The sequence below is a fragment of the Berghia stephanieae genome, chromosome 2 (assembly GCF_034508935.2).
Source record: "Berghia stephanieae isolate SIO BIC M18660-M18661 chromosome 2, UCSD_Bste_1.3, whole genome shotgun sequence".
Taxonomy (NCBI): Eukaryota; Metazoa; Mollusca; class Gastropoda; order Nudibranchia; family Aeolidiidae; genus Berghia; species Berghia stephanieae.
The window spans coordinates 101,228,530-101,243,008 of record NC_088361.1 but is presented as its reverse complement, the minus strand read 5'-3'; the positions used below and the strand labels follow the sequence as shown (position 1 = coordinate 101,243,008).

General features: G+C 38.9%; 2 protein-coding genes across 2 annotated transcripts in view; one reads left to right on the top strand and one right to left on the bottom strand.

Annotated features, from left to right (window-relative positions):
* LOC144966098 (uncharacterized) overlaps positions 1–2,943 on the top strand; it is a 17,027-nt gene extending 14,084 nt beyond the window's left edge. The window contains exons 9-10 of the mRNA XM_078902172.1: positions 1,423–1,510; positions 2,798–2,943. Of these exons, the coding sequence (XP_078758298.1) occupies positions 1,423–1,510; positions 2,798–2,915 (206 nt within the window). The 3' untranslated portion in view covers positions 2,916–2,943. The remainder of the gene's footprint in view (positions 1–1,422; positions 1,511–2,797) is intronic.
* Positions 2,944–9,140: 6,197 nt separating this feature from the next.
* Positions 9,141–14,479, bottom strand: part of LOC144966099 (protein mono-ADP-ribosyltransferase PARP6-like) — a 32,133-nt gene continuing 26,794 nt past the window's right edge. The window contains exons 17-19 of the mRNA XM_078902174.1: positions 13,140–13,194; positions 10,824–10,911; positions 9,141–9,768 (exon numbers count right to left, since the gene is read on the bottom strand). Of these exons, the coding sequence (XP_078758300.1) occupies positions 9,678–9,768; positions 10,824–10,911; positions 13,140–13,194 (234 nt within the window). The 3' untranslated portion in view covers positions 9,141–9,677. The remainder of the gene's footprint in view (positions 9,769–10,823; positions 10,912–13,139; positions 13,195–14,479) is intronic.

Below are 14,479 nucleotides of genomic sequence, written 5' to 3'. Positions count from 1 at the left end.
AGGCAACAAGGTCACGGCACACATGCACACAACATACACATAGGCAACAAGGTCACAGCACACATGCACACAACTCACACATGTGCAACAAGGTCACGGCACACATGCACACAACACACACATAGGCAACAAGGTCACGGCACACATGCACACAACACACACATAGGCAACAAGGTCACAGCACACATGCACACAACTCACACATGTGCAACAAGGTCACGGCACACATGCACACAACTCACACATAGGCAACAAGGTCACGGCACACATGCACACAACATACACAGAGGCAACAAGGTCACAGCACACTTGCACACAACTCACTCATGTGCAACAAGGTCACGGCACACATGCACACAACACACACATAGGCAACAAGGTCATGACACATGCACACAACACACACATAGGCAACAAGGTCACAGCACACATGCACACAACACACACATAGGCAACAAGGTCATGGCACACATGCACACAACATACACGTAGGCAACAAGGTCACGGCACACATGCACACAACATACACATAGGCAACAAGGTCACGGCACACATGCACACAACTCACACATGTGCAACAAGGTCACGGCACACATGCACACAACATACACATAGGCAACAAGGTCACGGCACACATGCACACAACAAACACATAGGCAACAAGGTCACGGCACACATGCACACAACTCACACATGTGCAACAAGGTCACGGCACACATGCACACAACAAACACATAGGCAACAAGGTCACAGCACACATGCACACAACATACACATAGGCAACAAGGTCACGGCACACATGCACACAACTCACACATGTGCAACAATGTCACGGCACACATGCACACAACAAACACATAGGCAACAAGGTCACAGCACACATGCACACAACATACACATAGGCAACAAGGTCACGGCACACATGGACACAACTCACACATGTGCAACAAGGTCACGGCACACATGCACACAACAAACACATAGGCAACAAGGTCACAGCACACATGCACACAACATACACATAGGCAACAAGGTCACGGCACACATGCACACAACTCACACATGTGCAACAAGGTCACGGAAAAAATATGATAATCCTATGTGACACGCTCGAGACATGATTCTGTCTTAAAGATGAAATGTTGTCAACTTGTCAAAGGTTTCTCATTCTCCTTGGGGAATTTGTCAAGTTGTGCAAGTACATCTTGTTCGGTTCGTTTTTTTGTTTTGTTTTAAAATTCGTTATGTCGTTTCCTTTACACTGACACCTACACTCTCTCTCTCTGGTCGTAAAAGAAATATAAAGATCAAATGTGTTGTCAAATTGTAGCCATTTTGATGAGAGTATTTTAGTATTAGACATGATGTATGAAATCCAAACTATTTACAAATCCTGCTTGATATCGTTTCCCTTTGTCACAGACGACGCCAGCATGTCGGATCCCTTGTATTCCTTCCAGCAATATTACAGGCAAGCTGAATCAAATCTCCCAGCATTTGTCCATATCAGGTAATCGTGGAATCTTGTCTTTCTTTCATGTCGTTGTAACCTTAATGATTCAAAGATTTTGTCTTTCTAACTGCCAGTTGAATCAAACTTCTACCTGTTTGCAATGCTTCGATTCAATAAAATCTCAAATTTGCTGTGTCATTTATTGGATAAATGGCTGCTGATAACTCAATTGGTTGAACATTTTTTTTCTCAAGCAAAGGAATTGAGATATATCCTGGGTGCAATCTAGATTTTTTCCAACCCCCTGCCCACCAGCTGTGATTGGGCAGCTGGATCTGCTGGATCTAGCAGAAAGTACTTTGCAATGCAATAGACCAGGGTCCAATCCAATGGTAGTAAGCAATTGCTATTGTCTAATACTCTAGAGCCAAGGATTCATTCTGGCTTGGTGGGCCCAGTGGCTGGGAAGGACAACTTGATAGGACAAGGGACAGTTGAATATTCTAGTGGCTCCAAGTTAATCTGGGATCAAATAGGAGGAAGCTTCTTGAAAAATCAAGGGTAGATTCAACACATATGGGATCTGTTGTCTCGTGGTAGGACACTTGACCTCTGACCTATACTGTCGTAGTCTGAAAAAAAAACATGTATTTATAATTTTGGTCAGTAAACTCGTCCTTCAAAGATCAATCAATTCATCTGATGGAAAAACTTTTGGAGACCCAAGATGAGGGTCATTTTAATCCATCAACATTTCAAGGACGGATTTTCTGGCCAAAATTTTTAATACATGTTTTGGGTGTTTGTTTCTGAGGATGGCAGTTTAGGTCTTTGTTGACGTCCTGGCAAAATCGACTCCTTGGGTGGGGCTCTGTACTCGCATTTTGTCATCGTCATCAGGTGTATAATGAGGTCTGGCCATAAACAGTATTGTCTCTATCAGGAAAAAACGTTGTAAAACTACCAGACCAGTGTCACGTTTTGTCCCATTTGAAAAGCGTTACTATTGGCTTGGGATGCCTTGTAGAGCGCTTTGAGCACATATCGTGAATATTGTACCATATGTTTGTTTTTTAAATATTTTTTTACGATGTTGACGGCCATTGTTTTTACAAGTTAGTAGTTTTTTTATGCAAACCTCATGCTTTAAAGTGTCTATATAAATAAACTATCATAAAAAGAATCCAATTCTCTATTATCATTTGCCTTTTGAAATTTGTTTCGTTTCTCTTTGAAGCAGTCATCTTTTGGACTCAAACTTAAACTTCATTTTTACTCCTATTTAGTTCAACCAACATCTCATCTTCGTCCCCCTCTATGATCTCCCTCGTCCATTATTTTCAGACATGAATGGGACCAGTACCTCGTGCCACCCTCAGATCCCAATGGAAGTTCAATTCCGATGAGCTGGGTCCAGCCTTCCGATCCAACAAGTCGTCACTGGGCAATTGCTTTGATTTAGGAAAATATCAATAAACAGAAAAACCGTACTTAGCATTGCAATTTTTTTTTTTACCTCCTCTGATTTAATTTTGATGAAGTTTCTGACATGTCATTTAGCCAAAATTATAAAATACATAAGGATAAGTGTCCTATTGTCTTGCCAGTTGGGTAATCACGCCATTCAACCCGACACATTCCATGGTTCGCCTTTGGTGTGTTACACAAAATAGGCAGAGGAATTCTGGACAGTCACAAATTATAACTGTCATTCACCCATTCCCACCCCACCCCCACCCCCGTTATTTGTTGTGCCATAAGTGCTCTCCTCTCTTCTTCTTGGAAAAAAATGTTTTTCTCAACTGAATATTATTGCAATTCACACATCCGTTGTAGGTGCGAGTAAACACAGCAAGTGGCGAGATTTGTCTCTTGGGTCAATTCCAAGGGAAGACTGGAATAACCCATGCCTCAGTCGCGGTGCAGCGCCTCAAATTGAGCTAAGGCCAGGTGACTTGCTCAGTTGCCAAGTTGAAAGCAGATATATGGGAGAGTAAACACAGCAAGTGATATAGGATTAGGAGGGAAACCCCCCTCCCCCCAATTTTCTGGGTATAATAAGTAATAATTTTATTTAAAAAATAATAAACTTTATTCATCCATAAGGAAATTGGTTTTACAAACATGAATTGCAAGAATGAATAAATAAACGTTAAAAAATATACTTATATAATTTTCTAAAGCAATATAATAGTAAATGAAATAGAAACAGATCATCTATAATAGTAATATAAATACATCCCAATATATGGTATATTTGGCAAAATGTATAATATATATTAAATGAGATCTGTAAGAAAAGATTAAACAAAAGTGAATTTCATGTAAATATCTCATTTATCAACAATGAAAGACGATATATAATAATTGTCAATGAAGATGACCGGTATTGAAAGACTACAGGTGGACAGATTTCAGTCAAGCCAGACATCGGTGGGATAAAAAGACCATGAATGCCTCTGGCACTTCATGCAAAGAGATGACATCTGGCTGCTTCTCTGGGGAAATTTTATGTTTGGACAATGTGTGCGAATCATCAACACTTATCTTGGTGATAAGATGAAGGCAACATCTCGTAAATAAGGAGTTCAAGCAGTCATTGGAGCAGTGGCTCAGAGATGTTGTATCCCCACAAAGAAAAACGAAATGTCATAGTCATAAGACTCAATGGCAGACCAGTAAAACAAAGTGCAAAGTGTTCTTTTATTACTAAAATTTGCAAATGTTAATAAAAGTACATTCTTTTATTGATTTTTCAATTCATTAATATGGTCACCTCATTTCAGATGGTCGTCAACTACAACACCGAAGTACTCGTAATTGGAAAACTTTTCCCCTTCTGTTGTTTTGTTATGATAGGCTCCTGAGTTGAACTATTTTTTTTTTTAAATCAATCATTTCTATTGTTTTACCTACATTCACCAATATTTCTGCTACACCATGAAACGAAAGAATTTCATTTTTGAAATCTGAAATATTTAATTAAGGCCTTGTGACGAGTTGTCTGCAATCTCGGAGTTGTTTGTTTTTATGTTTTTAAGGGTTTTACGGCGCTTGCAACACATTAAGGTTATATCAGCGCCAGTAAACAGGAAGAAAATGGGATAGTAAAAAGTTCTAGAATTACAATTAAAGCACCCAAGAAAAAGTAAGACATAGGGGAACTGGGAACAAATAAGGATCAGATGTAGATTCTAACAGCACACTATCAAAGTACTTAGTTTGAGATCCCTTACGGCATCGAGTGGACTGTGATCACGTTTCACACCTTGTGATGCAGACTGCGAGTGCTGAGTCAATTAGCCCATCGTGTCAGGTAATCCTTTGATGTCAGTTAACAAGCCATGCGTGTCTGACCTCTTCAGGGTCAGAGGGACAAGGGAATTGCGTTGAAGGGAAAGCTTTTTTCACGCGTGATACGATTTTAATGTGCCGAACTGGTTCAATGTTATAGAAAAAAATCAGTTTTTCAGGAATTTGTAGCGTATAAGCGGAGTGTGCGATTAACCAATGTGCGATGAAGCGGAGTGAACTGTAATTAGTATACGGCATGTTGTAAATAGAACTGGCGAGAGTGCACAACCCTGATTTATGTTTTTGTTTTTAAGGGTTTTACGGCACTTGCAACACATTAAGAAAATGGGATAGTAAAAAGTTCTAGAATTACAATTAAAGCACCCAAGAAAAGGTAAGACAAAGGGGAATTGGTTCAAATAAGAAACGGGTGTAGATGTAATAGATTAAAGGGAAATAACCATTCGTATCTATGACAACTAATGGGTATCATCATTATCTGAGTTATGTCCTTTACATAAACAGGAAATAAAGAGTTTTAGAAATCCGCCAAAATGGCTTGTTGTTGTACTTGGTGTACCTTACCACTCAATTCACTTCATTGGCGACGAGAAACGGGATCATCTGACTGAAATTAACAAGCAAACAGCTAAGTAGAGCATTAAGAGCTAAGCTATTAAAATAGCTAAAAAGATGGCACTATACGGCCACATTAAAAAATTCATCCAGTCAGATGAAAATATTGTAGGGATCTCTAGCCGTAAACAATTGTACGGCTAGTGACCTTGGCAATGGTCATTCCTACTTCCGCTCTGCCTCGTCCCGAGCTGACCCGGCTCATATAAAAGCCGAGTGGACCTCTCGATACACACACTTACTTCTGGACACTTCAAGCTCTACACTTACCATATTCTTACTACACACTTAGACTCACACTTACAGACCTTCTCTTGATACTTCTATCTACCATACGACTAGATTCAGGGTAAGCTATATTTTTATACTTTAACTTTATCCATTTAATATCTAGTTTTAACTTAGTAATTCCGTGATTCACCGGCCATCTGGACCCATCCTAGCCATGGAGTCCTACAGCCAGAATACCGAGTTCTGGCAATCACGGTAGTTACTACAATATCAATGACTATCTAAACAGGCTAGATTTTTATCTAGAAGCGAACAGGGTGGAAGAAGACACAAAGAAGAGAGCAATATTGCTAGCAGTGGTGGGTCCACAACAATTTAGACTACTAAAGGACTTGTGTGCTTCAGAAAAACCAGGAACCAAGTCATTCGATGAGCTATGTCAGCTATCATGCTCCAGCCCCACCAAAATTTCTTTGTAGAGCGAAATTTGACGCGAGAACCAGACATTCGAGCGAGATGATTGCACAGTTTGTAGCAGAATTACGACACCTCAGCGAATTCTGTGAATTTGGAGAGACGTTGAATGACCGACTGTGTGAGAAATTTGTCACGGGAATTACTTACTTACCTTACCCGGGTTCCATCTCTTTCCAGAGGTCGGATGTCATGGCCTTCCATCCTTCACGGTCCATTGCAGCCTCGTTACAGTCTGCCATGCGCCGTCCTTTTGCTTCCTTGATGCCATCTGTCCAGGATTTCCTTTGTCTTCCTCTGCCCCTCTTTCCTTCAATTCTTCCCTCCATTATCCTTTTTTCGAGACTATCATGTCTTCGCATATGTCCAAAATATGACAGCTTTTTGTGCTTCACAGTCAAAAGAAGTTCTTTTTGTTTTTGGCCCATTAGGTCGAGGACTTCGATGTTTGTTTTTCTTGCTGTCCAAGGTATTTTCAGTATTCTCCTGTACGTCCACATCTCAAAAGCTTCAATACGTTGTTCTGTCTGTGCGGTTAGTGTCCACGTTTCACAACCATAAAAGAAAATGGACCACACATAGCATTTGGTGCATCTCATTCGTGTTCTGATGGAGATATTTGTGTTGTTGAGGATTGGCTTTAGTTTCATGAACGCATTTTTGGCCAGCATTATTCGTCTCCTGATCTCTTTGTCAGACTTTGCATCGGATGTTACCAATTGCCCCAAGTACGTGAACTCCTTTACTTGTTCCACTGGACACTCTTCTATTTCTATATCTATGTCTATGGGCTCTTTCTTTTTTGTTATCACCATTGTTTTTGTCTTCTTCGCATTCATGAACAGCCCCTTTTCTTTACTCTCTTCGTTCACTTTTGAAATTAGCTTCTGTAGGTCTTCCTTACTTTCCGCCAACAGGACAGTATCGTCAGCGTAACGTAGATTGTTGATGTTGTGGCCACCAACCTTCAACCCTTGTGCTGTTTCTACTTGCCGAAAAATAGACTCGTGTATAAATTAAACAAGCAAGGAGACATAACACATCCCTGGCGCACTCCTTTCTTGATTTCAATTGCATCTGTTGTATCTGCCTGCACTTTTATCTGAGCCTTTTGCTGCCAGTACAGATTAGCGATTAGAGCCACATCATTCTCTTCCACACCTATTGCCACAAGGTCCTGGATAAGTTTCTGATGACTAACGGGAATTAACTATCCAGAAATTCAGAGAAACTGCTACTGGAACGAAACCTCACATTGGATAAAGCGATCCAAGTTGTTACTTCTATGCAACAGTCGAAAGATGCTTGCCCGATTTATGGCACCGTTATCAGCTTCAGTCAACGCCATGACTGATAAACCGTTCACCAAAGGTAGAGGGTTCAACGCAAGACAGGCATCTACAACTCCAACAATTTCTAAAACCAGGTCAACAAAATGTCATCGCCGCACCGGTCCACATGCACCGCAACAGTGCAAATTCCAAACAGCAACCTGTTACAAATGTAACAAGCAAGGCCACATAGCAAAAGCCTGCTCGTCTAAAAGCACGACACATGCTTCACACCGGCGACCGAATCAAAATTACGTAGAAATCGATCATTTTCACAACGATGAAGGCCAACCTGACACAAGCCCGGACTTCAACATGTTCACCGTGTCGGATTCACCGCAAACTCCCATCAACGTTCCAATCTAGGTCCAAGAGCACACTATCATTGTATTTAGTTTGAGATCACTAAAAGTCTCATCCAGACACAAGCAAAGGTCCCCACAAAGAGGAATACACTCAAATGTTTTACAAATCATATATAATATAAAAAAAACATGAGATGATTTACAAGGAAGAAAATATCTCCCAAAACTAAGTATACATGTGACGGTTTCCCTCTCACTCTCAGCCAGGTCCAGGACAAAACCAAGTAATTTCATTCCAAGACAAAGATAGAAAGCATGTTGGAAACCAGATGTGGGGGAATAGAAGATTATGTACCTACCTCCCTGCCCACTATGGGAGGTACACAACCCTGAGGACCTCAAATATTGTGACAATGAAATTAGATGAAACTGAACCAGATTTTGCATACCAATATCCATCCATTAGAAATTTCAAAACCCCAGCTATGATAATTTTACTCATGTACAGAACAAGCATTCTTACAAGCAAATGTGGCTGCATAGTGTTAAATGCCGATAAAAAATCAGCAAAAAGCACCCAGCACAGAATGAAAGGGGAGCACCTTCAACATGACGTTTGGGTTGATTTTGATAGGCAAAATTTTAAAAAAATGGATGTTGGGCTGAAATTGATCATTGATAAAGAACAGAAAAAGTTTTTTTGAAGTAAGAGCTACTGGTCTTGAATCATTCATTGAAGAAACTTTTGATTTTCTTGGGCATTGGAATTACAGAAGAAGACGTCCTCCAAATATTTGGGATCGACTTTGAGTATGTTTTTTGTTTGTTTTTTAAGGGTTTTACGGCGCTTGCAACACCGTTTTGTCCCTAAGCAAAAAAATTTACTTTGTTGTCTGGTAGACCATAAAGACGAAAGGATGAATACCAAAGAATAATTGTTTCATTCTATACTCAAGTCTGGTTTCCTACAACCCATGCGAATGTCCCGTCATTTTTCCTACAGGACTTTCTCGCACTTTCTTTTTTTTGCATGTCCCGAGGAATTTGAAGAATCTTGTTTGGCTAGGGTGTGACGTGACCCCCACTGCCTCAATTCTGTATTAAGTGTGGATGGACCAGATGGCGAAAGGCGAACGTCAAGTTAAAAGCAAAATAATTAAACTTTGGTCATATGAATTTTTATAAACGATAATTTTCTTGATAAACCATTTGAAATAGATTAAAATATTTTTTTTACTATAAATTCAATTTTCATTGATAGAATCATCCCTGTAGGTACATAATAATGCTTTGAGACCAAAACTCATTAATCTTCTATTTATCTTTGGATTTGGAGGAGAAAAAAAGATGGAATACAGCACGCCACATTCCAGTTAAAATCTGTTGTGTCATTATCATTAAGGCAAAGGAAACGAATTACAAATAAGTATGTCTTCCTTTATTCATAAAATAATGTATTTACTATAAAAATGTCTTAAAATGAATAGAAGAACCATTGTTAATTCTCATTCCATGTTTTAAAATATAAATAAATAATAATGCTGAAAACTTATATAACGCTGTAACCTTGAAACATCAGACTTACCACTTACATGAATTACAAATGACTTTGGCTGAAACACACACACACACACACAACCCAGACACCCATCTTGCTGATATTTATAAGGATAAAATTCCCCCGACTATATGTTCAAACGCAGGGAATCATTCCGGCATAATAACGCTTTGAGTGTTTTTATCTTTTAAAAAGAAAGAGAGAGATGAAATGGAACACAGCATGTCATATTTCAGCTGAACTTTGCTGTGTCATAAGACACAAGAAATAAATAACATTTAAGTACGTCTTTCTATATTCATAAAATACTGTATTTACAATTTACAATGCAAATTAAAAATGTCTTAAAATAAGTAAAGGTCATGTAGTTGCTTCGATTCCATGTTTTACAATATTTAAATATCAGCTAGAATTCCCCTGACCATCTGTTCAAAGTCTGGGCAATTGCAATCCACGACCGTCGGATGTTGACTCCTATTGTTATACCTGGCAATGGGAATAATAGAAAACAGAAGAATATGAGTTAATAGAACGTTCTGTTTGTTTTAAAGGGGTTTTGTGGCACTTGCAACACTCGTAGGTCATTTCAGTGCCAGTAAACAATAATAGGAATAAACTCAGAAAAAAGAAGTACTTTGTTTTTAGGGTTTTACGGTCCTTGGGACACTTTTAGGTCATTTCAGCGCCAGCTAAAAGGGGAGATAAGAGAAAAGTTAGAGACCTGAAGTTAAAAGCACTAAAGAAAAAGTAAAACAAAGGAAACTGATTCAAATGGGGGAATGAACAATTCAATGAGCAATCCATCAATGTACTATTGAGAACGGATAAATTGACATCCTCAGGACCATGGTAAAATGTCAATATAAGCGTGTTGTCGATACATCAGTCATCCCAAAAACTGAAAGGGAAACAAATGAGAAATGCCATAAAATAACAAGGGAAGTCATTCTTGATGGTTTGCTGGCCTTTAAATGGGTCAATTTTGAAACTTTATGACTTTGATAATCCAATATTTTGGTCTGTGTCTGAATTTTATGGACCCTTTCCTCAGCACTGGCAAGGACGTCAAGGAAGCGCCCTCATGAAGTATCTGAAAAATAGTGACGAGTCTTGATAGCTACTATAGCATCATGGCTGAAAACTGGTCCCAATGGTACCTTATCCTCATCATATATACTTTTATATTTATATATATAAACATATTTTAAAATAAATAAGTCACTCACATATTTTTTTGCAGAGACACTTTCTAAAGAAACAATTGTCTTGGCAAAATATACTATATAAATAAATTCACTCACATATTTTTAAGCCGAAACGAACGTTTCCATGTCCATTTCATCAGTCACCTGACGAAATGAAGGACATGGAAACATTTGTTTCAGCTTTAAAATGTGTTAGTGAATTTATTTTTATATGCTCTAACCTAAATTATCGAGCACTCTCGTGCTTACAAGTACCCACCAATACCAAATATATATTTATATATATATAAATATATGTGTGTGTGTGTGTTAATGATAGCATTAAAAGTTCCTTACATGAAAAAGAACCGGATACAAATGTGCTGACTATCTAGAACTACCCTTCTATCTCCATCTGTTCTTTGAAGTTTTGGACCTGTGATGACTGTGGATGATAACAAAAAGTCTTATTACCAGTAATGAATGGTTCAAACACCAGGAAACTCATGGGGGTGGAATGAATAGAAATGGCTACATAAAAAAAATATTTAAAAATCAATCTAATTGGAATGCCATAATTAAAACAAGTTGCATCTTTTATGAATTCTATTGATTGGTTATGTTTAAGGGTTTTACGCAGTTTGTAACATGTGTAGGTGCGGCTATGTGGTCTAGCCTCAAGCTCGGCGCATAGTTGAGTCCATGGAAAAGGCTCTTTACTCACTTTCTCTCACCGTACTCAGGTGTAAAATGAGTATGTGGCCGTTAACAGCATTGTCTTTGTCCGAAAAATTGTAATATCGCCTAACAGGCGTTATGTTCCGTCCTACATGTTAAATGTTGCTGTTGACCAGGGACCCCTTGTAAAGCGCTTTGAGCACATTTAGTGGATATTCAGCTATATAAAGCTCAATCTTAGGTCATATCAGTACCAGTAAAAAGGAAGAAAATGGGATAGTAAAAAGTTCTAGAATTAGGGGAAAGAAGACACAGTAAGTGCCTCCTCCCTGCCCACTATGGGAGGTCATGAACCCTAGCAAGTTTCTACTGGTTAAAAGGGCAGCACAAAAGGTTAATTGCGATGATTTCAAAGGTTCCTTAGACCATTTTGTCCTTTTTCAAGTAATCCTAATTAAAATGGTTATTAAGCGTGCATACAGCTATGTGCTCTTGTGTGTGACACTCGCTTGCAGACTGGCAGGTCCAGAGTTCGAGTCCCTCTCTGAGCAGTGCATAGTTGAGTTCTTGAAAAAAAAGCTCTTTAACTTGCATTTTCTCGCTGTACCCAAGTGTAAAATGAGTACCTGGCTGTTTAACAGAGTTGTCTGTCAGAAAAATTGCAATATCGCCTAACAGGCGCCATGTCTCATCCTGCATGCAAAGTGTTGCTGGTTGGCTTAGGACTCCATGGTAAGTGCTAGCCCTATATAAACCCTAAAGAGCAATAATAATAATATTAACATAAGGTTTTTAATCGACAGAGCAATTGAGTCATTTCAATCTGTTCTCTTTTGTCTTATTTGCTTGGCTTTAAAAATAGACCATCTTGAGGAGCAATGAGTCATCAATAAGAATAAGAGCACAGGTTCTGAAGCAAATGTTGCTTGATTTTGATGACGATGCCACATTGGGCATTGGATAATAATAATAATATTAATAATAATAATAATAATAATATTAATATTAATAATAATAATAATAATAATAATTAATAATAATAATAATAATAATAATAATATTAATATTTTTAATAATAATAATAATATTAATAATAATTAATAATGATAATAATAATAATAATGATAATAATAATAATAATATAACAATATATTTCTATAGTGCCTGTGCATCCACTTAAAAGTGCTCTGCAGTGTTTTACAATTAACTCATTTGCACACAGAGAAGCACAAATGACGCTCACACATGTATAAAAAAAATAATTTAAAAAACACATCCATCATAAAATGCCCTGTAATGTAGTCAAGTCTTACAACACAAGGGGCAGATTTTGTTCTAAAACTGAGCATTCCACAGACGTGTACAGTTAAAAGCTTTTAGGTGAAAGTTACTAATGCTGTACGTTTCTTTTATTAAAAGAAAATCTGAATATCTTAAAACACGACTAGGTGTATGAACTTCTATGAGAAGATGTGCAATTTGATGTAAACTACAGTGGAACAAGTTTTCTGTGCGTTTTATATCAAATTTCTAAATATGTGGTCAATAGATAGTCACTCATCCTCTTTACATCTATCATTATGGTGATATAACACTTACGAAATGTTGAATATTGTGAAAAAGTAGGTGAAATTTTAGACAGAATCAGAATGGAAACTTTGTGTCACATTCTTATGTCTTCTACACATGTTCGTATATTGTGACACCATGACCAAGCAAAACACAAAGAAAAGGTTTCCTGACAGGAGACTTTTAGGAAATGAACAGTTGGTTCCAGACCTTGCCTGCTGGGGAGGCAGGGGAAATAACCCAAGAATTGTAAAGTTCATTGAGCATGAGACGTTCATGGAAATACAAATGGTCGATACCTTTTTATTCACATTCCATTAAAATATTTACATTTTCACCAAAACAAGGGTACCTACCTACTTGAAATTTGAGTGGATTGTCTACAACGATCAGGAGCTAAAATAATAAATCTGGGGGGGAAATTACCTTCGCACATGGCAACACACAGATGATTCTTAACGCTTGCTATGGATACATCCTCCTGAATAGAAAAAAAAAAAGAGAAAATAACATGTGCATGACATTGCATAGATTGTATGAGGTAAGGTGGATGTTGAGTCTTTGTTTGGCCCGTGGAATGGAATGGAGCGGTGAGTACTCTTGACCAGCAGCCATTTAAATCAGGTTTTTGTTCTCGGACTTGGGAGGAATATCAAGACAGACCTACTCGATATAGGAAGTAAATTCCTCCAAGTTAACCTTCCTGAAGTTCCATCTACAAGTGGGAGAGACTGAACCATCGGTATTGTCACCCCTGCTGTGACAAGTACCGGCCTGTGCTGGCTATGATGGAAGTTGTCGAGGACTGTCCGCTTATCCTGCAATGTTCCCCGTTCGCTCCATCATGAAGGTGAGATCAGGAGTTTACTCCTCCTCATGGCGGGTGCCCCAGAAGGTATTCTTGGCAATAGGATCATACAGTAGGTGTGGATCGTAACTGTCCATCCATGAGTGGAGTTGTCTTCCTGCCTCGTTGCAGTCTCGGTAGCCCCATTCGTGATGGTGGCTATTAAAGTCTCCCAGACAGACGAAAGGATGGCTAACCACTGGAACCGGTGGTGTAGTCCAAGTCGCTCTAAGTGGTTTGTACAAGTTGTACAGATACAACCCACCCACCTTCATGGAAATTCTGTTCACCCTGTTGCTGTCTGTAACACTTTCTATGACCCTTACCTTTGAACGTAAATGCTAAAACCTCTTAGTGTCTTCTCGTTGGACCATCGTATAGCCTGAGATATGAAATTGAAAAGATTGCGTGCCTCAGTAAAGATGGGTTTCCTTTAGTAGGAAAATGTCAACACTATGGACGCCCGTAGCTTTGATGAAAACTCATATTTTGTCATAATCTGGCTCTCGATATTGAGGAACAAAATGTGCGTCTGGTCGCTAATCCTGACATCGCATTTTCCAGCTGAAAATGAGTTGTGACATTCGCTGATTTCTCGACCATGTGACGATCCTGAGGACACGATCGTGGTAGTATTTGGTTAAGAGACTGACTGCTTTGCCATTGAGATTGTGTTCTGGACCTGATCGTGATGCTGTAGTGGTGTGGAGCCCTGACTTCGGACAAGGCTGTGCATACGAGATGGAAGTCAATTTGGACGAATTCAGCTTCTCGAGGGGGTGGGGACCCAGACTCCTCGAAACGGGGAGAGAAGTTGCCAAACAAGAGCAGGTGCAGGGTGGTGGTGAATCAACTTCAGTCAAGAACCTGCCTCACAGAGTCGTTTCATTAGTGGGGACTTTCCATCTGTCCCACCTGT